This window comes from Lycorma delicatula, chromosome 9 (genome assembly GCF_047948215.1).
Source record: "Lycorma delicatula isolate Av1 chromosome 9, ASM4794821v1, whole genome shotgun sequence".
Lineage (NCBI taxonomy): Eukaryota > Metazoa > Arthropoda > Insecta > Hemiptera > Fulgoridae > Lycorma > Lycorma delicatula.
The window spans coordinates 70,370,949-70,397,080 of NC_134463.1; the positions used below are offsets into that span (position 1 = coordinate 70,370,949).

The following is a 26,132-nucleotide window of genomic DNA, read 5'->3' on the forward strand; positions in this document are numbered from 1 at the left end:
TTGCTTATTGTAAAAATTTATTCAGCAATACTAATTTCATTGGAGCAGATGTTTCTGTTTCTTTAATGACTTAGTTGTATAAAGATTTTTTTTCTAATTATGTTAATAAATAACTATTTTTCTTTTACATGCAATTAAGATTAACTGCGTCTCATATATATATATATATATATATTATATATATATATATATATATTATAATTTTAATTTATATATTTAATTTTAATATATGAAACATTGCTACTTTATATTACATTTTACATAATAACAATACTCTATTATTATGTTCCACATAATAGTGTATTTCAGCACAAACTTTCACCTTTTCTTTTATCTCCTTTCCTTTTAACAACATATAATTTGTATTATTAATCTTATTCTGTTCAATTGGAAAATATCATTGTAGTAATTAATTCCATGTGAAGTAGTTTCAGATACATCTTATTTTGAAAGTTGTAATAAACCATTTTCAATAAAATTATTATAATTAAAAAAAAGAAGTTTCTATTCAAAACATTAGATTTGTAAATAGCTATTGTAGAGTGTACATCTTTTGGTTGATGAAATTTCACAGAAGCTTAAAGCTTTTATGTGTGATATGAAAATGGAATTTTGTAGCATATGGAAAATGCCTGACTGGGATTCAAACCTAGAACCTCCAGATGAAAGGTTGAAATACTACCTTTCCACCATAGAGATTGGAGAAGTGAAGAATATATTTTAATTCATGGTAATCTATAATTTCATGTGTAAAGTATGTTAACGTTATATTATTATTATAAAATTTGTCTGTAATGGAATTTGAAGTGATTAAAAGTTAAAGGTGTACTGTTGAATTAAGGAATTTAGCCATTTAATTATTATACTGATTGATTTCCTAATAAAGTGTTAATTTTTTTTTAATCTTGAGTAAAAAAATTTATACATTTGGTATAGAAAATTTTTTGGGTATGTGAAAGAAAAATTAAGTATAATTGTGAAGTCCTGTTTGCCAGTTGCAATATGTGTTAGGTAATAAGGTGAATAAAATAGTAATTTATGATAATTGTAACTCATAGCTGTGTCATACAAAAGAATTTGGTAAAGGATTACACTTGACAACAATGATCTTACTAGGTAGAAGCAGGTTTCTTAGGGGATTATTAATGATTTAGTGGTAAAGAAGTAGCCGATTACATTTTTTCTTTATAAATGTAATACTTTATGTTAAGAGTCAACATAATGTAGGTATGAGGTGAACATTATTCACTGTCATTGGTAAGCTTTGCCTTCTTTTTCTGAATAACAGTGTTAAATTAATTTAATTTTAAAGTGATAATTATGTTTTGACTGTTTGTAATGAAACTTCCCTTGCTTTTTTTTTAATGGAATGTTTATTTTACTAATTTTATGATATATAATAAAACTATGGTGATTATTTGTTCCTGGTATCAGTTGGCAACTTATTGAAATCGTTAACAGAAATAACATTTTTATTAAGCTGGATTAATCAATAAACTTCCTACAGGTATTATTTTGCCGGCAAAGGAAAACAAAATAAGTACGTGTTAATGGTTATAGATATGCTGTAATATTATGGATAATTATATTGTATTATATGTTGGTAAAAGGATAAAATTAGATGAATGTTTATTAGTAGCATTATTGGAAGTCTATCTTGGTCACTGGAAGTCAAGTTACATTTATGAACGGCCTTTATTCTGTTTTTTTTCATTCAGAATCTCCCCTTTTCTTAAAAATAATTTTATTTCTTTTTATAAAAAATCATTGAATCAGACTTTTCTAATACTTGTATAATATGAATGGTTAACCAGAAGTAAACATCTGTAAATTTTTTGTGCAAAAATTAACCTAGCAGTATTGCTGGCTTTTAATTAAACAATATTTTCATTCCATGTCTATGTTAAGAGGATTGTATGCTGCACATTCTTTCACAATTAGTTCAGTAGATCAGGGAAGATTCTATAAAAAAAGATTTTTGTTAAGTTAATATTCAGTTACGGACGAGTTTCATTTAATAATAACTGGCAATCTGACTTCTGGTAGTCTACACACTCGGCTATTCCTTTCCACTTTCCTACTTTAAATTTACCTTTTTACACAGTCAGTTGGTTTCTCTTTGTATTCTATTTTATCCATGTACTATTATAATTATTATTATTTGTCTGATGCACTCTATTTAAATAGAGACTGGACTTTTCATTTTTATTAACTGATGTATATTTATTATTTTTGTTATTTAAATAAAATATTTATATTTCAATTTATCTTATGATCAAAAAGTGATGGAATCTTATGGAAGCATGTTTCCTTTTTTTGTTGTAGGTTTAATTGAAGAAAGATAGGTTATACAATGCAGCGAGAATATTCACTGTCTCCCAATACATTAGATGTGCCATTTATGCCCAGACCCAGAATGCCTTCACAGAAAAGTATGGTGTGGGGGCACCAAAGCAAGTCCTCTACCACGCAGCTGTGTAACAAGTTCCAAGAGACAGAAAGTCTGGCAGATGCAGCCAAAAGTGGTCGACTGAAAGCACTAACACCAGAAAAGTTGACGAGAAGGCTTTATATTCTGTTAGTCCCAAGAAGTCTGTGTGACACCTATCTAACCACTCTGGTCTCTCTCTATTGGGAGTGCCCACACGGCATTGTGTGTGTTGGAAGATGCATCTGTACAGAATTTTTGAGTTGTTACCTGCAGACACTGGAAAACATGTAGCTTTCTGTCAGTAGTTCATGCCATCTACAACGCCAGATGGGGAAGAACTCTAAGATTGGTTTTGGTCTGACTAGGCACGGACCTTGATGAATATGTGAATGCACAGAATTCACTCATTTGGTATAACGAAAATCCACATCAGCTGCATGAGTTTTCTCTATACGGACAAAAAGTGGATGTTTGGTGTGCAATGTCATACAGGTGAATCTTCATGACATTCTTTATGGCAGTGACGGTGAATGCTACAAACAGGCGGTGCAACAATTTATTAACACTAAACCTGCAGGTCGGCTAGATTACATGTGGTTTCAGAATAACAGAATAAGAGCTCATATAGCCAACAACACTATGACTTTTTTGAATAGGTGTTTTCATGGACAAATGAAATTTCCTGATTTATCTCCTACTGATTTTTTTTGTGGGGATACCTTAAGGATGCTGCTTTTAAAACTCATCCTCACACCATTACGGAATTGCAGAGTGAAAATGAATGAAATGTCACTGCAATTCCTCAACAAATGTTACATCATGTGTTTAAGAGTATGCAATGTCATATTCGATTATGTGAATTGCATATTGAAGACCAAATTCAACAACTATTCTAACTTTCTCATTTTCTGATAAGGTTGTGTCACTTTTTGAACACTCTGTAGTATTATATATTTTTATTGTTATTTATCAAACCCATCAATTTATTTTCACATTACCCTTATTTACATAAATTACATTAATGATATATGTGATATGGTACATCTTGTGTTAAAAAATTTGGCTTGATAACTTATATCCAGTCCATATAAACATTCTATTGGACAGATCAGGCTTTTCTTTTATTCTGCTTGAAATGAGCCACAGATATGTCATCAAGCATCAATGAACCTTTTAGGTCTATAATAAGGTTATAAAGGGACTTTCTTATGAGTAATAACCTCAGAACGTTCCTTGATTAAATAATAAATGAGGAGTTTTTGAGAAATTCTCAGAAAAGACTCAAGTTTGGAGTCTGATGAGATATCTGTGGGTCATTCTGAGCAGAATAAAAAAAAATCAGCTCGATACATTCAGTAGAAAGCTCATACAAACTGGAAATAGCTTTTCAGCCTAATTTTTTTAATACACAAGATATCTTAAATAAATAATTATTGAATATTCATTTCAATAACACTGATAAACATAATTTTTGTTTCCTACATGCAATACATGATTTTAATCTGTTTTTTGATGTTGAAAATGAATATGAACTCAGAATCTTTCTATTACCCACCATTTTTTTAAAAAATTAAAATTTTAATTAAAGGATTTTTTTCTTTTTTCAACGTATAGTTAGCATTTTAAGCTCCTATGTTGTATTTTGTTAGCTCATTTTTTATTGTTTAACTTTGTTAACATAATTTGTAAGCTATAAATAAACAATACTAGACAAAGAATTAAATCATATCATCGTCACATATTATGACATCATATCTAATACTTAAGAGTGAGCCTTCATGGACAAGATTAATCATGTCTGTGCAAGTCAAAATATGTAGCTGAAAACACAACTGTGCTGTTCGTATGAAGCATTTGATTTAGAATGAATTAATTTTGTTCAGTTTTATTGCTGTCTTAAGTTTGATAACAGTGCAGGGTCATAGTGCCTCTAAATTGTGTAAATGATGTGGATGCCTTTTGTTATATATGTGATGAGTTTACTGTAAAATCAAATAGAAAAACATTACATCTTTAATTAAAAAAGCATATTATTTGTACTTTAAGTATAAAACTGGTGATCAGGATAAGACGTGGGCTCCTCATATAGTATGCACTAATTGTTCTGTACATTTAAGAGGATGGCTGAATGGTAGTAAGAAGTCTTTGCCATTTGGTGTACCTATGGTTTGGCATGAACCAAAAGAACATGTAACCGATTGTTACTTTTCTTTTAACAAGTGTGTTTGGAATTTATAAAAAATCTAAGCACACAGTAAAATATCCTTCAATGCAATCTGCAATCAGGCCTGTACCTCACAGTGAAATTATTCCAGTTCTTGAGCCAGTGAATGTATGAATGTATGTATGAAATGAATGTTTCGAAAGCAGCAATGAAGAATCAGGCAGTACTGAAGAAGACAACAATGATTTTTAATTATCTTCCTATAAGTCACATCTTATATCATAAGGTGAATTAAATGACTTAGTTAGGGATTTAAATTTATCAAAAAATCATGCTGAACTGTTAGGATCAAGACTGCAAAGTTGGAATTTATTTTAAAAAATACAAAAATTTTGGGCTTTCGAAGCTGACAATAAGAACTTTTTAAGTACTTTATTTTTTTTGCTTATTGTACAAATATTGATGAGCTTATGTTGCACTTAGGACAAGTTCATAAACCTGAGGAATGGCGCCTTTTCATAGAATTGTCCAATTATAGATTAAAAGTGGTTCTACTACACAGTAGTAACAAATATCTTTCAATACTAGTAGCTTATGGTATTGATTTGAAAGAGGTATTGATTTCATTCGATGTGATGAAAGACATTCTTGAAAAAAGTTATTTTGTTAGGCATGCAGTTAGACTATACTACATGTGTTTTCTCTGTGAATGGGACAGCTGTGCTAGGGATAAACATTATGTTACCAAGAGTGGAAGAAACGAGACAACTTAACTCCAAATGGGAAAAATATTATTTATAAGCCCTTAATTGAAACCAAAAAATATTTTTATCCTCGCTAGGACTAATGAAAAATTTTGTAAAAACAATGAAGAAAGATAGTCCAGAATTTTTGTACATCAGGCAGAAATTTCCAAATGTACATGAAGAAAAAATTAAAGAAGGAATATTGTTGGTCTTCAAATAAGAGAGTTGGTCAAAAATGATGTATTTAACTCAATTTTAAATAATGTAGAAAGTGCAGCTTGGGCTTCATTTAACGATGTTTGCAAAAAGTTTCTCAGCAAACAAAAATCCAACAATTACCACAATGTTGTTAATCCATTTCTTACATCATACAGATCTATGGGATGTAATATGTTTTTGAAAATACATTTCCTCCATTCACATCTGGATTTTTTCCTAGACAACCTCGTAGATGTGATAGACATGGTGAATGTTTCCACAAAGACATTTCGGTGATGAAAAGCCATTATAAAGGGAAATAGAATACTAACATGTTAGCCGATTACTGTTGGACATTAATTTGGGATGTGCCTAGGCTATTTAAAAAAGAAAAGCATCAGTGAAATCATTCTAACACAAGTATGGCCATACAAAATTATAAATTTTACAGATTTTAACTATATTTTCCGTTAATTTTTTAAAAAATTTATTTAAAACTAATGATTATAGAAAAATTGTATTAACAGATCTGTAATGTACGCAAAAAAGCAATTAAAGAAATGGTATCACACTTAGAGAAACATAAAAGAATATTTCTTTTTTGTCATCAGTGTAACGTAATAAAATGTCAAAATAAGAATACATAAATTTTTAACTACAGTTGGCAATTACATTTTTAAATTTTATTTGATTGATATTTCTAAAAATTTCAACTAAAAAGCTTTGATTACATTTATATTGGTAGAAAATGCTAACTATTAACTACAGAAAAGATCCAGCATAATTACTGCATGCATTCTGTAAGTTAAATTTAAATATAATTCAATGAAATTTTAACTATTTATTGAATGTTTATACATTTTTAACTAACTGGGGATTCTAGGGCTCTAGAAGCAAAATAATCTTTATACAAAAGTAGAAAATTAGATATTAGTAATGGTATTTACATAATTTATAATACTTTTATTCAAAATAATACTTACTTAACCTATAATATTTTATTCAAGTTAAATGTATAAAATAGTAAAAATTTTGTACTTTTTTATTATAAATTTATTGTATGTTTATAATAATACACTTTATTGTCGACAGTAAATCTGTTATATAGTTATTGTTGAAATTTTCCCATCTTATTTTAATTTCAAGCCTTTGTATGATCTGCAAATTGGAGCCATTAATGTTATGTATGAAAAACAGCCTTCATGAACATCTAACACATTTCTATAATATTTCATAATAAATCATTGAAGTTTTCCTTTTTTTATGAATTCTGTCAGCAAAATTTCCATACAGTCCCGAAAAAACACTGGAAACATTAGTAATATTTTTTCCAGTTTGACAGTGCTCAATTGAATTTATCAAACTTATCATTTTTACAAACTTTTCAGGTTTTCAAACGTACCATTATTATTGAAACTGTAAAACTATTATTGCATCTAGGTGGTGCTATATCCACTTGAAGAAACCAACCATGGGAAGATATTGACGTGTATAAACGTATGTGTGTGTCTGTGAGGTAAATTGTAGAATAATCCTCATCAAAATATCTTGTACTACACCACAATCAATTATTTGGAAAAAAATTTCATTTTTATAAGAAATGATGTTTGTTATTACTACCATTATTCTGGTACAGAAAAATTAACAATATGAATTTGATCTGATTAAAAGTTACATGCGTATCAAAACTATACTAATATGTAGGCGACACAAGACGTGACAAGGTTCATTTCATTTACTGATTTATGTATACCTAATTGGTACAAGTCATTTATAAGAATGTAAATTAAATTTATTTGTAAAAATACAATATTTGCAATTTAATAGTTAAAAAAGTACACATATTCTATTATTTTACATAAATGATAGATAAAAACCTAAAAAGCTACTGGTTTAATTTTTTTCTCAGTTCTTGTTCCTTGATGGCATATTTTTCTTCCATTAGTTTAATTTCATTTTTTTTATCAAGTTCAAAAGCATGCTGTATTTTATCTTGTAACTCTTGTAACAACTTATACTGTTGTTTTTTAATCGCTGTAGCTGCACTTTGTTTATACAGTATTAATTCTTGCCTAAAATATAATGCGGCTCTTTTTAGTTTTTTCAGTTTTTCTTTCATCTCTTCCATTTTTGCTTGTTTATTAATCATTTCAGAACGAAGATCTTGGACCTAGAAAAAATAACACAATTTATAATCAAAGTTGATCACTGTCTCTACAGTTAAATAAAAGAATTTCTCTTTTAAAAACTTACAAAAGTTATTTAAAACATAATTAAGTGTGTGAAATGAATTAAAACATAATCTACGCTTATGAGTTTTAGAACTTTTTTTATCACAAAAATTTAATCCTTTATGAAAAAAGCTAGTAAAAGTATTGCTGAACTTTAGCAGCACGGAAAGGGCCTAAAATTTTATCTTGTGCTGTCAATGTTAAACTGAAAAATGATATTAATGACACTACATTATTACCACTTACCACTTTCAACATAAAATTTGGAACTATAAAACTAAATAGAACACCAAAGGTGTTATATAAAGTATTATATGCTGAATCTGAATATGTATTCCGAAACAACCCATCATGTAACATTCTTAAGTTACAACCCCTTCAATTTATTTGTTCCATCATTCGTGGAACAAATAAGTTAGTACGTCTGTATGGTTTGTTTATTCACACTTGATTTATATTGTGATGCATACAATAGACCTATATTTGATACATATATCGTGATGCATACTATAAATCTACATTTGATACATAACAGTTGAATGATATGTCATTTCATGTCAAGCCAGACATGTATAGACAGGCAGTGAGTCAAGTAAAGAGTAATTCAACGTGATGAAATTTTCTTTAGTACGAGTTCAGCTCTTTGAATGACTTGCTGTGTTCTTTAGTTGTCTATGGTAGTGGTTTTATCATACAGATATTATAAAGATTGTTTCATAAGTGATGCCATAAATTAGTTAAAGATTTTTATGACAGAATGTTTGGTAATATTTTATTGAACATCAAGATTTGTTAGTTGTATGTGTGTGTGTGTGTGTGTGTGTTTTGCGCTGTGTTTTACTGCAATCCATGGTGAAACAATTTTATGAAGTATTTTAAGTAATCAAGTATTTATAAATTAAAATATAATTATTTTTATAATTAAGTATTTCATAATATTTTAGTTTATTTTCATTCATTAAAATATTTTTGAATTTTTAAAACAATGAATAAAAATCAAACTTGTAACAATTCTCCAAATATTTTTTGTTACGTTTGCAGAGAATTCACCATGAAAAGTCAACGAAAACTAGTATCAAATCTGCTGACAAACATTATTTTGACTGTCCCTTGGGAGACCAAGATAATTTCTGGGCTCCACATGTAGCATGCATCAAGTACTATGATAAACTAACCCAGTGGTTAAAAGAAAAGAACATTTACCTTTTGGCGTACCTATGATTTGGCGAGAGTCCACTAACCATTATGATGACTGCTATTTTTATTTAACAAATGTTACTACAATAAAAGCAGTACTGCAAACTCAAATGTTCGTTCAACTATGAGACCAGTAGTACTTCATGGTGTTGATTTACCGATTCCAACTTCTTGGAGAGAAATTAATGATTCCCAGAAGGCTCAACCGATGAATCCTCAACTTCAATAGATGTTAATTACATTTCAGAAGAATCAAATACTGAACTTCACCTCATCACACAAGCAGATCTGAATGACCTAATTCGTGACTTGTATTTGTTGAAACAACATGCAGAACTTCTAGTCACATCTTAAAGAATGGAATTTATTCAACAAGGATACTAAAATTTCAGTATATAGAAATTGAAATGAAAATTTAGATACTTCAGAAGAGATGCTTTATTAATCTGTTCTTGTCATGGCATTAGGGGGCTAATGTCTGAGCTGGACATTGAATATGTTATTCATGATTGGTATTTATTTATAGACTTATCAAAAAGAAGCTTAAAGGCAGTATTGTTGCATAACTCGAATAAGTTTTCCTCTATACTGGTAGCACATAACTGTAGGAATGAAAGAAGCATATGAAAGTATGTCAAAAATTAAAAAAACTATTGAGTATGATGAACACTCATGAAATTGATATAGGGCTTCTTCTTGGTCCAGAGTGGCTTTACAAAATATACGTGTTTCTTGTGTTTGTGGGATAGTTGGGCTACAGATAAACACTACGCAGTTAAAAACTGGCCAAAAAGAAATCAGTTTACCAAAGGAAAGGAAAATGTTGTCAATATTTTCCTTGTCAAAGGAGATCGTATTATTTTACCACCTCTATACAAAAAACTTGGCCTGATAAAGAATTTTGTAAAAGCATTACTTAAAGATGGAGATGGCTTTAAATATTTTTCACAATTAAGTGAAGCCAAATTAAAAGAAGGAATGTTCATTGGTCCACAAATAAGAAAATTAATTCATGGAAATATATTTGACAGCAAACTGAATCTTAAAGCATGAAAGTCATTCAAAGATGTTGTTACTGGTTTTCTTGGAAACAAAAAAGCTGAAAACCATGATCAGCTTATAAATGAACTCTTAGTGAATAAAAAAAATTTAGGCTGCAGTGTGTCATTGGAAATTCATCTTTTTTTCTCATTTGGACTTTTTCCCTTTAAACTTGGGTGACACCAGCGACGAACAAGCAGAAAGGTTCCGCCAAGATATATTGCATATGGAACAATGTTATCAAGGCAGATGGAATGAATCTATGATGAGCAACTAATACTGGATGATAAAAAGAGAAGACTTCACTGAACACAAAAGGAAAATAAGAAAAAAGAAATTAAGATAAATGTAAATGTCTGTAGAATAAAGGTAGGAATTTTAATTGTAATTATTATTTTTGTATTCTATTATTTAATAAGTTTGTCAATATTTTAAAGGGTCATAACTAAAAATCTGAGGTGATGAAGAAATACTGATTTCATTTTAAGATCTAGCATAAAAAATACATTCTAATTCATCAACTTTTATCTCAGATCCGAATTATTTTTTTGTTTCATTGACCTGTGTTATCATTACAGTATTAGCGATTTACCATGTTCCACAAAAGTAATTTTCTATCAAGAACACAAAGATGAATAAGATTTATTTTGTTCATTGACAAAACAAAATAATCAACAAAAATATTTTGTTAAAACAAAATATTGCAATTCATCAGTCCATCTAACTTCCTACATTGTCCGATGAAAATGTTCTTTTGATTCTGTTTTCCTTAGTGTCTTCACTGAGTTGGAGTGTACCATCGAAATCATGAACATGTGCTGATGCATGTCTTTATATGTCCTTGTTTGGAACATCCTGAATTTTCTTGACTGGAAAAATAATCCACTATGTCTACATGTAAACTTTTTTAAAGAATAATAGTAGATGATATGCAAATGCCACAATTGTGGGTTGTAGTTACAAGTGGCACAAAGATGTTTATGTTGCTTGATGGAACTGCCTGTTTCTGTTGTGTTGTGCTTAGAGTTCCGTTATGAATTAGTATACAATCACCATAATAGTAAACAAATTTGTACTTGTTTACTATTGATGTTAAAGAAAGGTCTAGGTATGAGATAGAAAGCAAGCTAAATAAATTGTTACCATAGGATGTTTCAAGCACTGATTTCCAAATCCTGAAAACTACAAACAGTGAGCTCACTAGTAAGGTTATTCATTTATTCTGTGAACAGCCTCTGGTAGCTCTTTTTTAGTCTTCGATTTAATCTAATAATAGTTTGCTAACTTCCATTCTGTTGTAATGCCATCATTCAAAAGATTCTTTTTCAAACTTTTAAGTCCTATGCTAACTCTATTCAATGTATTTTGTTTATCTGAATTTTTAGAGTTCAGCTATGTCAAGGTATTAGTATTCTTTTTCTGATATTTAATGATCCATTATCATTCAAAATGTTCTTACCTCACCATCTAAAAGCTATATATTTTGTTTTTCAACATTAATATAATATATTTATTTCAATGTCAAACATTGGTTTTTCGCAAGTCTGTAAATATTAAGTACAGCTCACAATCATGAAGTATACTTTTAACATGATTTTTTTGTAATATTGATGTCAACACTTGAGTATGACTTAATTTTGGTAATATATCATTATTATTCAAGCAAGCATTTAGTTAAAAAAGCATATCTTTACGTTGAGTCCAGTGAGTGATAAAAAAATGCTAATGGTTCTGTAATTAAAACAAATTTCTCTATCATACAAAGAATTCAGCTTTCATTCCACCAGAAAAATGTTACCTTTCAGAAACAAATTAAATATGGCCATGAGGTGGTCACTCAATGTAACAGAATATTCAAACATTTGTGAAGAAAACAGACCTTTTTCTGTAAGAATTCTTTCTTTATAACTTAACTCATAATATTTTAACCAAAGTTTTGGGAAGGTGAACCAAAGTTTTGTAGTTCATATAGTGTTAATAAATGTAATAATCATAGAAAGAGATATTTAACACAAATCTTTTTCTGTGAAAAAATATAAGCAATAAACATTTATTAAACTGAAATTGTCACAATTTACACACCTAAGTTACTCTTTAAATTCCTATTAGTCACTACAAAAATTAAAACTGATATTTAATAGTGGTTGGAATACATGTATATCTACGTTAATTCATGTATTAAAATTTCATGTACTGGAAATAATGGATGTCCAAATCTATTTTCAAAAAGGTGACACGTAAGTTTATTAACATGATAATTGGTTTATTTCATAACATAGTGTTTATCGACTGACTTGCAATTAAGAATATGAAACTCTATACTTTGGGAACTGCATAACAAACATACTGAGACTAGCAATCACTCAGGCAAAATGTATTTACACCTGACTGCAAACTTTTCAGAGTCCATTTGTTAACTCTCGTGATGCTATATTATTAAAAACTATATACTCTGTAGTATAGTTTTGTAAAATCTGCAACATTTACCATTTTGTAACATGGCCTCGTGTAGTAACAAATTTCTCTTTCCAGTAAAAGTTCGTAATTATACACTGTTATATTCCATTACGGTCACAAATCAAATATATGAATTGAAATATTAATTTGGAAATTTAATTCACCAATCCAATTTCTCTTTCCAGTAAAAGTTCGTAATTATACACTGTTATATTCCATTACGGTCACAAATCAAATATATGAATTGAAATATTAATTTGGAAATTTAATTCACCAATCCAGTAAATACATTTTCCATTCACCCAATTGCCAAATATATCGCTGTTGCTTATAAAAATACATTACATTTAAACATGTAATATGTTAATACTCTGCCTTAAAACAGTCTCTTATTTGCATCTGAAGAAAACCTAGATCTATAATATGTCAATTCACATATTAAAATGAAGCTTAGAGAACATGCATAAAATGGGTTGTATATACTGTTACAAATACTGAACATTAATGGATATGTATTGGTTAACAAATAAAGATAAAATAATGATGATAGTTCTGTCTCGTGTTTGGTCAAAATAATAGTTGTGTAGATGTTTCTCAGATTTGTTTCTGGCAAAAGGTAAAGTGTTGGGATTGTTTACAAGTGTTAAAAACATTAAGGGACACTCTCACCTTATGATTGGTTTAAAAACAAGAAATTTGATTGGTTGGAATTTACTGCCTGATAAGTAATCAATACATTTTACAGTTGTGATGATTGATGGAATGTAGTGCCTTTCTGATTGGTCAACTGATTTGTTCGTGTGATTAGTTAAAAAATTATGACATTTTGATTGGTTAATGATGGTGGATAATGTTAAGTGTAATCTGTGATATACTTGGATGAATGTGAATTGTGATTGGTTTATCTTTATTGCTTTGTCTTTGGGAGGATTATAAACATATTTGGGTAATATTTCTTTTTTTCTGTTATTAAGCTCCAAACATTAAATATATCTTCATCTAATTGCAATATTATTAAAAACTAATGCTCATATCTCATATCTTTATAGCTCATATCTTTATCTTTTACATATTCTTACATTGGTCTCCGCCATTGTGTAATTTAATACTAAACTTATTCAGTATAAACACATTTTTTTTATGATTACTTGTTAAATAATAAATACACTTGTATTTGAGTGAAAAATTATGAAAAAAAATTATTAGTATACTGGTTTTTTGGGGGAGGAAATCTAGGGGTAAAAAAAAATCCCCACCATGCCAGATGTAAAATCGTTTTTTCACCATGCCTGTTAAGGGTTAAATATGAATATTGGTTGGCACAGTCTTATGATGACCTGATAGTAAGATGAAAATCATGTGCAAAAAAAAATTGTCATTCTTAAAATAAAAGCATCCTATACCAGGTTTATCAGCAAAATGAAGAGTAAAATGATTTCCCATTGCCTACTTCAGCAAGAGAAATATAATCTTTACATAACCATCTCAAGCCCACTATGATTCAGTTGATATTCAGCCTAACAAGTGGTAATTTACTCGATTGTGAAAGGACTAATTGTACAACAAACATTAGACTTTATACAGAGTGTCCCCATCAACCACTCATCCATGAAATTTCAAGTCAAGCTTACTCCCCTACTCGTTACTGAAATGGACTCGTCCAACATCTGAACATCGCGGCAATGCAGTAGAACACTACCGATAGTAACAACATGCAATCATAATGTTCAGTGTATTGCTAGAGACAAGATGGTGTTTTCACTAGATGAACGTGTTTTCATTGTTGAGTCGTACTTCAGTACGAAATCAGTGGTTGCAGTGCAAGATCTGTTTCGCCATAAGTACCCAGATAAACCAGCTCCTAACAAAACATCAGTATTAAGGTTAGCTGCAAAATTTGGAGAGACTGGTTCAGTTAATAACAAGGAACACAAAAGATCTGCGTCAGTGTTGAATACAGATACAGTCACTAAAATCAAAGACCGATTACTCACCTCGCCAAATAAATCGATCAGACGTTTGTCTGCTGAAATTAATTTGTCTAAATCAACTGTTCATCAGGCAACCAAACAATTACAATTACGACCTTATCACATTCAAACGGTTCATAGACTTCTTGAGCCGACAAAGAAAAACGCCTACAATATTGTCAACGGTTCCGTCGATTTCTGCATGAGGGAATTAATGTTATGGATTCGTTATTTTTCACAGATGAAGCTCGGATTCATTTGGATGGCTACGTAAACAGCCAAAACAGTAAAATCTGGAGTGCTGAAAATCCCCATGTTTACATGAAAAACAATTACACCTGCAGAAGTTGGGCGTGTGGTGCGCGATATCGTGGAAGAAAATAATCGGTCCTATTTTTTTTGGAGAACACCATTAATGCAGAACAATATCAGGATATTTTATTTTATTTCAGTTCATTGCACTCTTGGAAGAGGAAGACAGACACTGCTGGGTACAACATGACGGTGCAACATCGCACTACGCAGGTTCAACTTCTGATTTCGTTGAGGAATTCTTTGGTAATCGTGTTATCGGTCAAGGCTTGTGGCCACCAAGATCTCCAGATTTGACTGCGGCGGATTTTTTTCTATGGGGTTACCTCAAAGAAAAAGCCTACAGCAACAAACAACGAACACAAATATCCAGCCACAAACTTTGAAAAAAGTTGCAAGAAACGCTGTAAAAAGAATTGAAGCTTGTATTCAAGAAGATGGCGGCCACTTCCAACATTTACTCTAAATGTAAGGTAATGGATGGTAATAATAAAAATTACATTTACATTTACACATGCCTTTTTATTATTTCAATACCTACCAATATAAGGTTGGATTGCGTTTTATATGGGACACTGTATATCTAGTTATTAAGAAAATAGAAACTAACCTCTTTTGCCCATCGAGTCATAAGTTCTGCAGTATTGTTTCGATCCATGTCAATCTGTTTTTCAAGTGCAGCTAATTTTTTTTCAGCTTCCAAATACTTAGGTTTCAACAGTTTTAAGTTTTCTATCTGTAATAAAAATTTTTAAAAACCAACACTATATATTATTGGCAAATATAAATATCCTTACAATATATGTACAACTTATTAGGTGGTATCACAAAGTTACTAGATAATATTTGTTACATTTTCTTTAGATTGAAGCACGAAGAATGTTGGTCATTACTCCATTCCTGCTTTATCAATCTACATTTGGCAAATCAATTAAGTGTCATCATACTGTGTACATATATGTTCAGTCAGTATATATGATTTTATAACTTATGCTATTACCAATCTGCGATAGGTAATTAATTTAAACAATGTAATTGCATAAAATTTTTTGTGAACCTCAGTAAATCAGTAATGTTTCATCAAGCTTTTATAGAAAATTCTTTAGGTTTAACAAATGTTTTTGAGTGGTATCCATGATTAATTAGAAGTGTTCATTAAAAGATGATGATCAATCAGGGCACCCAATCACCAGCAAAATACCGAAAAATAAAAAATTTTGGATCTTCATCCATGAGGACCGTTGATGAACAATCCATGAGTTGTTAGATTGAGATTACCAAAAGACCTTACCAAGAATTTGAACGTGCATCATGTTGCTGTGAAGTTTGTCCTTCAACACTTTTCACTTAATCAAAAGGTATTGTTTTGATATAAGCTGGTGAACTAAAGATGATCCAAATTTCATTCTGGAATCATCCAAGTAATAAAAATTGAGTTTACAACTAAGATTTGACAAAGTAATAGCCAGTACAATTGAACAACCTGCAGTCACAAAGATGAAAGAATCCACATCAGGTATTAGGCGCATGCTTATTGTGTTTTTCGACATCAAGGGCCCAGCTCATTCACCAAAAAGTTTATCTTTGTGGTGTTATAGTGCATTCTAACTTTTATTAAATTTTTCTGAGAAGCTTGATAAAAGTGAAACTCGAAATGTGAGAAAAAATCTGGCTGTTGTGTAATCTGCCACATCCTACTATAACAGCTTCCTCAAAATAACACAATTTTTTGCAGAAAAAACATGGTAATTGCATTGCCCATCCCCTACGCATTCTTTTGATCTTCCCTTCTTTAGATACCATAGCAGACATCTAATTATAATTACAGGTGGAGTTCAGGAAGGACTTCAACCAGTACTTTTGAGGGAATGGGACTGTATATACATTTTCTCAAGGGGATTACTTTGATAGAGATCATCTTTAAATAAGCGAAATAAATAGTTTTAAACCTTGTCTGGAAATTTTATGAAAACAGTTGTATTCATAAAAAATTGATAAATAAATACATCTCCTGTTAATAAAGCCATGAGATCACTTCATTACTTACATCAAATAATGTGTAGAGATGTAATAAATTTTTATTTAAAAAATAAGTTAATTCACAATGAGGAATACATGTTCTCTGTGTAGATCAAGGATTTCCAAACATCTATAGGCAAAACATGCGTCAAAGATTTTACTGACATTGCACAGATTTGTGAGAAAAAATGTTTTCTTGTTAATTAACATCAACAAGTCAAAAAAGTTATTTCTGTAGAATATCAACATAATTTTTAGTAAAAATAATGCAGTTATGTAGAGAAAACCTTTATTAAAATTAATGACCACATTAGTGGTTTATTGTTACTTAATTCCCAATTTTCATTCTCAACCTTTACATCAGTTACGATTATCAAAACATATTCTTAAGTAAAAATAGTTCATAACTTTTATCATTTTAAACTTCATGTCAGATAAAGCTAATTTTTAATTAGGAAAAAATATCTGTCAAAGGAAAATTGATTTTAGATCAAAATATAATAAATTACATCAACAATGGCAAATCAATGGCTTTCAAGTTCATTGACAGTCTAAGTCATAACACAGAAGAAACTCAGTTCGTTAACAATAATGAAACATCTATTCAGAAAATAAAGTAGAGATGTATAAAATCTTATGACTGACACCTCACAATAAAATAATGAAAACAAATATTAGGAGTTTGGGGATGACATTAAATAATGGCATTTACAAAAGATTACATCAAATACAAAAGGCGATCCAACATCTAGGAACATGTTCTATGTAAAGGAGTTACAGTTATGAATAAAGATGAATCATATTTTGAGATGATAGTGTGTAATTAATTCATAAAAAGATCCTGTTATGCAGAAAATTGCAAAAATAAATTTCTTTTATTTCGAACAAAAATAAGGCAATTATTATTTATTGTTTTTTGTAAATTTTTAGTTAAAGTGAATCAACTGATTGAACCAACCAAATAATAAATACGTTTTATACATATTTTATGCTCAGTAATCTGGCATTATTCTGAAGTAATATGAATAGAACTGGTATTCATATGAATGTAAGAACAACATCATCATCATGTCTAAGTTATAGTCCTGGTGTCTTTTCTATAATTACAATCATTTATTTCAAAATGTAGTGTAAGATAAAGGTAACAGATCAAAGATTGTAATTAACTAGAATGGTAATAAAGTGTTTCTTGGACTCTTTCCCTATAGACATATTTTTTTTGGCATCAATAATGAATCCTATTAGATTTTACAGTATTAGAACCTAAATATTGTAAAATATAAATTTTATCTTTGGATTTATCTTGATACACTTTCTACAATCATAAATTTACCAAGCTTACTTTGCAAAAGCAAAGGAAACTTGGTAGAAAAATTGATGCTAATTTTGTTGCATTAATATCTCTGCTTAAATGAAAATTTTTAATAAACTATTTTTTATACAATCATTGATACAGTTGTTTTTTATGAAAGATATTAAACAAATTAGATTTAATTTTATTTTTACAGTTACTATTAATTGCGAACTAACGTTTAAGACCATTTAATAGAGATTTATTAGCAGTCATTATAGCGCGCGCACGCGCACACACAATGCAACTTAATATCATAAAATACTTTTTGCCTGACATGGCCCATTTTATGCATATATCTTTCTAGAGATAAGATTTTTTTATTGATTTAAAAAGTAGCTGAATTTCATTTACCGTATGTTAATGGGATTGCTATGTATTTTCAACAAAAGAAGAATAAACCTATTTATAACAAACTTTTTTCACACATCCATTTACAATAACTACTCAATTTTTTACAAACATTCTATTTGCAGAAAGTGTTGGGGAAAGTTACAAAAATAAAATTACAAATAGCTTGTTTTTGCCAAAAGAAAATTGACTTTATTTTTAACAGAATGAAAATCAGAATTATATAACCATGTTCATAAAAACAAAAAAAATGCATAAATACACAATTACATATTATCGTTTTGTTAAAACAAATGCTTTGCACAAAATCTCCTTGTGTGATATTTATATACAACAATCCTTAAGTAAAGTATAGGTAAACTTATTGCATTAAATATTTCTTTTACATAAAGAGAGTGTAATAACAATACAGAGTATAATAATAGTACCTTATTGTTTAACAAACCTTATTGTTTAGTAGACGATTACTGTTTTTTGTTAATGAAAAACAAACATTTTGATACTCACTGGCACAGAATGTAATCTGGATTATCACAATAGAAAGTTCAACAGACGATTATTGTAGAGTGAAAAAACATCAGTATATTGATATTCACTTACGGAGAATGTAATCTGGATTATAATAACAAAGAATTTAACAGACGAAAAACACTAATATGTTGATATTTAGTTGCACAAAATATAATCTCACAATCGTGGATTTTATATATATCTACATAAGTTCCTTTAAGCTAATATTTTACAATGCAGTTATAGAGAAGAAAAAGCACAAACATAATGTTTAAAGGATCTTTAACATACAATAAAAAGATTCATTGTAGAATATGTGTAATTTGCTTGTTAACTGCATGAAGTGTAAACTTTGATGAGAGACAGAGACGATGTTCAGAGAGAGACTGTGAGAGACGATGATCGGAGAGAGAGAGATGACGCACAACGAGAGAGACTGCTGAAGCAGGAGTAAGATGATGGTCGGAGAGAGAGACGACACACAACGAGAGACAGCCGAAGAGGAAGAGAGTGAGAGATGATGGTCGGAGAGAGACAACACACAACGAGAGACTGCCAAAGAAGAAGTGACCATACAACGAGAGACTGCCGAAGCAGAAGTGAAGTGAAATGAGAGTGACGAAGAAGAAGTGAAAGAGTGACCTGACCCTAGTGGTGAGTAGGTGAGTAGCTTATATAGTGTAGGTGGAGCCGAGTGCATCCGAAAGGAGCTGTGTGAGCCGTGAAGAACCGCTAAATCGTCAGGCGCCAAGTGCATCTGAAAGGAGCCGAGTGAACTGAACCATGTTTACGTTTAGTTCTTCTTTTTCTTTTTTTTTTTAAACATTATACACATGAAATAATACAGAATTAAATCTTAATAAATAATCAATACAAAAGTCATAAATAAAAATCAACTGAGCATATATTTATATGTATGTTGAATGGAATGCATTAATTTCAGTGTATGAAAAAATTTCTTATTTATAATTAAAATATTCATTATATCGAAATACTGTTAAATTTTAGATGAAAATAAGTCAAATACCAAACCAGTTGAATTAACTTAAAAACTGCCTTACGTAATGGGTAAACAGAAAGGATAGAGGAAGCAATTAACAAAGTAAGTAAAAACTGAGTTGAAAAAGAATTATTAACTGATATAATTAATCTTATATTGGATGAGTTAGATATGTTTAATTATACAATGTACACTAAACTATCATCTAAAATAGATTTTGAATAAATCCTGTTATTATTAAATAGAAAATAGGAAAAACAAAGAAAAATTAAGAGAATAAAAATATTTAGTAATAAAACTGAAAAAGAGTAGAACAAGAAAAGAAAAATTTCAATTATATATTACTCAAATGAGAACAGTTAATGTTTTATAACTGTGAGGTATGGCTATTAAATAACAAAACTAATGTTGTAAAATGTTTTACTTTACATTTTTACATATTTAGTTATCCCCTTCACGATACACCCCTCCTCTATCCCTACAACACTCCATGCAAATTTTCCATTGTTCGAAACAGTGCTGGAAGTCTTCTTCTGTGAGCTCTTTCATGAAACGTGCCACTTTTTATTTTAGCATATCTTATTCCTTTTAATACAGATTTGACTTTGGGAAACAGATAAAAATTAACATGGTGCCAGTTCGAGTGAATAAGATGGATGGTTTAACACTGGGATGTTATACTTGGCTAGAAACATTTTGACAGACAATCAGTGGGAGCTGGTGCATTGTCCTGATAAAGAACCCATTACTTGGTCTTCCACAATTCAGGTCCTTTTTATCTTACCTGGAGTTGAGCAAGGACCTCAAGGTAGTAATGTTGATTAATAGTTTGACCTTCAGGGACCCAGTGAAGGTACACAATCCCATGAATATTGAAAAAAACAAAATTTGAATTTTGATTTGCTCATAAAAGTTTTTTAGCTCTCTGTGAAGTTGGAGCCTTTCAATGCATGGATTAACACTCGGTCTCTGGATCAAGTGAAAAAGCAAGATTCATTACATGTTAACATCTTTCCAAGAAGTTTGGCTTATTTTCAATCTCATTCAAAGTGTCAGAACAAACATTTTCACAGCTTCTTTTTGTTTGATGTGAGAATTTTAGGCACACTTTTGGCATGTTAAAATTGTAGGTAAAATTTACCTTACGCATTCTTTGTCAATTCCTACAGTTTCATCAATCACACGAATAGTTAACCAATGGTCAGATCAGATCAGACTACAAATTTTTTCAATATTTTTATCTGTTTTTGACATGGAAGAGTGACCCGGGCGAACATCATCTTCAATGTTTTCTCAGCCATCTTGGAAATGCTTCAACCACTCAAAAACCTGCGCACATGATAAACATTCATTACCGTATACTTTTTTTAATAAAATATAAGTTTCAGTAGAAGTTTTTCCAAGTTTGATATGAAGTTTCATGAAACAAAAAACAGATGTCATCCAAAGGCCATGGCCAAACTAATATGTCTACAGAAACTGGAGTGGCAACATTCGAAAGAGAAGGCTTCATGCTACACAGCTGTTGGTTGTATGAATTTGGCGTATGCCAGTTCTTCTGTAGCAGCATTAGTCTCTCGTTATTTAATAGCCACACCTCGTAGATTATAACAAAATTATAACTAAAATTATATTACTGCAAGAGAGAAACACTGCATTGAAGTTTTTACAAAACTGTAAAATAACTTGTAGAGATGAAAACTAATTGATGAAGTACAATTAAGAATGAAAGTGAATAAAAAAAGTATTGAATGATTCAGTAGTAATATCGGAAATAAACAAGTGTGGTCCAAAATATTTTTATTAACAGCAATCATGAGAAGATAAACAGAAAGTTGTTACTTTCCCATCATCGTTATGAGAAGAAAATAAAAGAGTTAAGTTAAAATGAATATAAGGTTGTATTTCCTGACATATCTTTGAAAGAAAAAATAAATGAAAAAAATGATTAGAAGAAGGAGAATGTTTATTAACCTTTGTCACTGGTTTATTTAATTGAATTCCATGGTAGCTATTTTCTCTTTGTTTTTTACTTTATTCAAATACAGTTTTTAGTTAAAAAATAATATACTATTAGTCTCTGACAAGTCAGAGACTTAATAGTATACTTGTGAAATATAATTTTTAAATACACAGCTTTTGTAGTTGCATTATCTTTGTTTGTTTGTTTGATCACATTCTTAATGTGGAAAAGCCCATGTTTCTTTTTTGTTTTTGCATAAAAAATTGACTTCTCCTGTTTAAAATAAATATTTTAAATTGTGTTAATTAAGTGAAAAGTTGCTGTAACTTTTAAGACTTTATTTATTTAAATTTGCTAAAAGATTTTTATAACAATTAATTTTCATTTTTAATAATTAGTTACTTATCTTGATGCATTTATTCTGTTTAATAAAATGTTAAAAGTGATAAATATGAAAAGAAAAAACAGTTAAATTTTTATAAAGGTTCCATGCAGCTGGACATTTGAGGTTCATGTAAAGATTTTAGAGGAAATTTCTGATTAAAAAAAATATTTTTTAACAACTACTCAATATTTGTGAAAAAAAATTACAGGGATGTATTCATAATGAGATCGAGGAACATAAGTAGTGAATATGCTAAAAAAACTTTAAAAAATATCAATACCTCATTTTCTTTATCATACAACAGTGATTTTAAAGTCTCGACAGGTGATGAATTTAACTGTCTGGCAACTGTTTCTAATTCCAGTCTATGGCGATTTTCAATTTTTTTTATTTCCTCGGCAAAATATTTAACAGTAATATCTTTTACTTTTTCTTCAGCTGAAATTAAATCTGCAATATAGTTGGCCTTCAAAGTATGTTCTTGATCTATTAGCTGTTTCTTTAGAGCACCTACAAAAATGGATTGAATTTTTAAACTAATTAAACTTGAGAATGAAAGTAATTTAATTATTAATTACATTTAACTAATAAATAAATATAATCTACTAAGTCATTTTAAATAACTTATGTATACTTAACAAATAAATACGGAAACAAACAAGATATAAAAATCAAATAAAAAAATCAAATAAAATTTATACAGTAAATTTGAGTGAATTTTATAAACAATTCTTACATGTTGTCAATATTAATTATTTATGAGGCTTATAATGAAACTATCATCTTCAAGTAATTTTTACATTTAACTTAATAATATCTTTGTGTTTTTGTTTATTTTTATAATATATTTTTTTACCAATAATGGTTTCTATTTATTTATTTAGAATATAAAATTCTATAGGTTGAAGAAACACTAAAAAAAAATATGATCATACATGGAAGTTAGTTCAAGTACCAGCAACGTATAGTCAACTTGAATAAAAAAAGTCATCAGATCTTAGTACTGAATATAAAAATTTAAATAAATTCTTTTACTGTTTCTTTTTGCAGAGATGATTCTTGAATACTGGTTGTTTCTTGCTGGCAATAAACTGACATAGACATCTTATGCATTTTCCCTCAATTTTCATGCAAAAATTGGAAAAAATACTGCAGAATAAACGGTCAATAATGTAAAAAAATTAATGATTGATATTTTTGGCAAAAAATTGATATCAAGAGTTTCAACTACACATTTTTTGTGTACTCCTTGGTTTTTAAGATTTTTTCTGCAAGTATATTTACTAGTTGTATTAGTAAAGTTTTAAAATGGATGGGCTGATCGCTCCCTTCCTCTTTCCTACAGTCTTTAATTTCTCTTTCCCTGGTCAATTGAAAGAAGTCCTACAGGAAATGACCTGGTTTCACCTGCGACAAGTGTGCTGGTACCATCTGGTAGCTGACTATTAAAGCTTAGTTAGGTTATGATCATATGAGTACCTGTAGAATTACCCAAAGACTCTTATTTCCTATTTGTGAGGTTGCAAAACAGGCAAACTGGTGGCTCAAGTGTCTACTGTTTTATTTCTAATACATCTACCCATCTGTATGAATATATATAAACACTGTTTGCATCAATAAATTTACTATTTTCATCAAAATTAATAAACGTAATCTCTTCAAAAAAGATATTACCTCAAAGAATTAATTATTGGTTGATTTTCCATGCGTGAATGCATATTTTATCACAAACATGGAAATGAGAAAACCTAACTCAGGATGTCACATCACAAAATCGCTTATTAAGAAAAAAAAGGAAAGAAACTAGCATTATAAAATTAAGTTTGTCTACTTAACCTTCAACTTTATTATTATTATTATTATTATTATTATTATTATTATTATTATTACTGTTATAATTTTTTAATTAATTTTGTTTGAATTATGTATTCTTCTATGTTGAATACTGTTTACCTTTCTTAGTTTCATTTTTTTATTATATGTTGATATGTTTATTTTATGTGTTTCAGAATAATTCCATTGTCAAAACTTACTGTACTCCTTAAGTTAGAGTATAAGTTCTGACACTGGAGTTATTGCGAAATACATCAACACATAATAAAAGAATGAAGCATAGAAAGGTAAACAGTACTCAACATAGAAATCATAGTACTCTTAGCAGAAAATATAATAATAATAATTATCTTAGTAACAACAATTTTAATGAGGTTATCAGACCAGAATTGTAAAGAAATTTGGATATACATTAAAGAAGTTACAAAAAGCAATAGTGAACATTTTTGGTTTAATAAACAATTTATTTTCAATCAAGTAATACCTAATTACGTTAAAATTAAAAATAATAATAATAGTTACACAGCAAAAAAGTAATTAAAAAGGCTGAAATAAATTGGGTAAAAGTGGAAATTAAAACTTTATATAAAAAAAAGGAAAAATTTAATAAGAATTAATGCATTTACACTTGCAACTCAACCAACATGTTTTGATCAACACAGTAAATAATATAATAGAAAAAATAAAAAGCATTATAAAGAAAGAAACCAAAGAAAAATACACACGAATGAAGGAAAAATAGGATATGCTAACCAACCATATTGAAAGAAATGAAACGGGGAAAAAATACAGAAATTAAATTCTACCAAAGAATTGTTAACATAATTAATAGAAGTTTAAATAAAGATGAATTTTTTTTTTTTTTGTCTTCAGTCATTTGACTGGTTTGATGCAGCTCTCCAAGATTCCCTATCTAGTGCTAGTCGTTTCATTTCAGTATACCCTCTACATCCTACATCCCCAACAATTTGTTTTACATACTCCAAACGTGGCCTGCCTACACAATTTTTCCCTTCTACCTGTCCTTCCAATATTAATGCGACTATTCCAGGATGCCTTAGTATGTGGCCTATAAGTCTGTTTCTTCTTTTAACTATATTTTTCCAAATGCTACTTTCTTCATCTATTTGCCGCAATACCTCTTCATTTGTCACTTTATCCACCCATCTGATTTTTAACATTCTCCTATAGCACCACATTTCAAAAGCTTCTAATCTTTTCTTCTCAGATACTCCGATTGTCCAAGTTTCACTTCCATATAAAGCGACACTCCAAACATACACTTTCAAAAATCTTTTCCTGACATTTAAATTCATTTTTGATGTAAACAAATTATATTTCTTACTGAAGGCTCGTTTAGCTTGTGCTATTCGGCATTTTATATCGCTCCTGCTTCGTCCATCTTTAGTAATTTTACTTCCCAAATAACAAAATTCTTCTACCTCCATAATCTTTTCTCCTCCTATTTTCACATTCAGTGGTCCATCTCTGTTATTTCTACTACATTTCATTACTTTTGTTTTGTTCTTGTTTATTTTCATGCGATAGTTTTTGCGTAGGACTTCATCTATGCCGTTCATTGTTTCTTCTAAATCCTTTTTACTCTCGGCTAGAATTACTATATCATCAGCAAATCGTAGCATCTTTATCTTTTCACCTTGTACTGTTACTCCGAATCTAAATTGTTCTTTAACATCATTAACTGCTAGTTCCATGTAAAGATTAAAAAGTAACGGCGATAGGGAACATCCTTGTCGGACTCCCTTTCTTATTAGGGCTTCTTTCTTATGTTCTTCAATTGTTATTGTTGCTGTTTGGTTCCTGTACATGTTAGCAATTGTTCTTCTATCTCTGTATTTGAACCCTAATTTTTTTTAAATGCTGAACATTTTATTCCAGTCTATGTTATCGAAAGCCTTTTCTAGGTCTATAAACGCCAAGTATGTTGGTTTGTTTTTCTTTAATCTTCCTTC

The 26,132-nt window shown here is 29.5% G+C and overlaps 1 protein-coding gene across 2 annotated transcripts in view; it reads right to left on the minus strand.

Annotated features, from left to right (window-relative positions):
- Positions 1-6,622: 6,622 nt before the first annotated feature.
- Positions 6,623-26,132, minus strand: part of LOC142330119 (uncharacterized) — an 87,381-nt gene continuing 67,871 nt past the window's right edge. For both annotated transcript variants that reach the window (XM_075375203.1, XM_075375202.1), the window contains 3 exons: positions 22,607-22,836; positions 15,358-15,483; positions 6,623-7,709 (listed from right to left, as the gene is read on the minus strand). In XM_075375203.1, the coding sequence (XP_075231318.1) occupies positions 7,425-7,709; positions 15,358-15,483; positions 22,607-22,836 (641 nt within the window). In that variant the 3' untranslated portion in view covers positions 6,623-7,424. The remainder of the gene's footprint in view (positions 7,710-15,357; positions 15,484-22,606; positions 22,837-26,132) is intronic.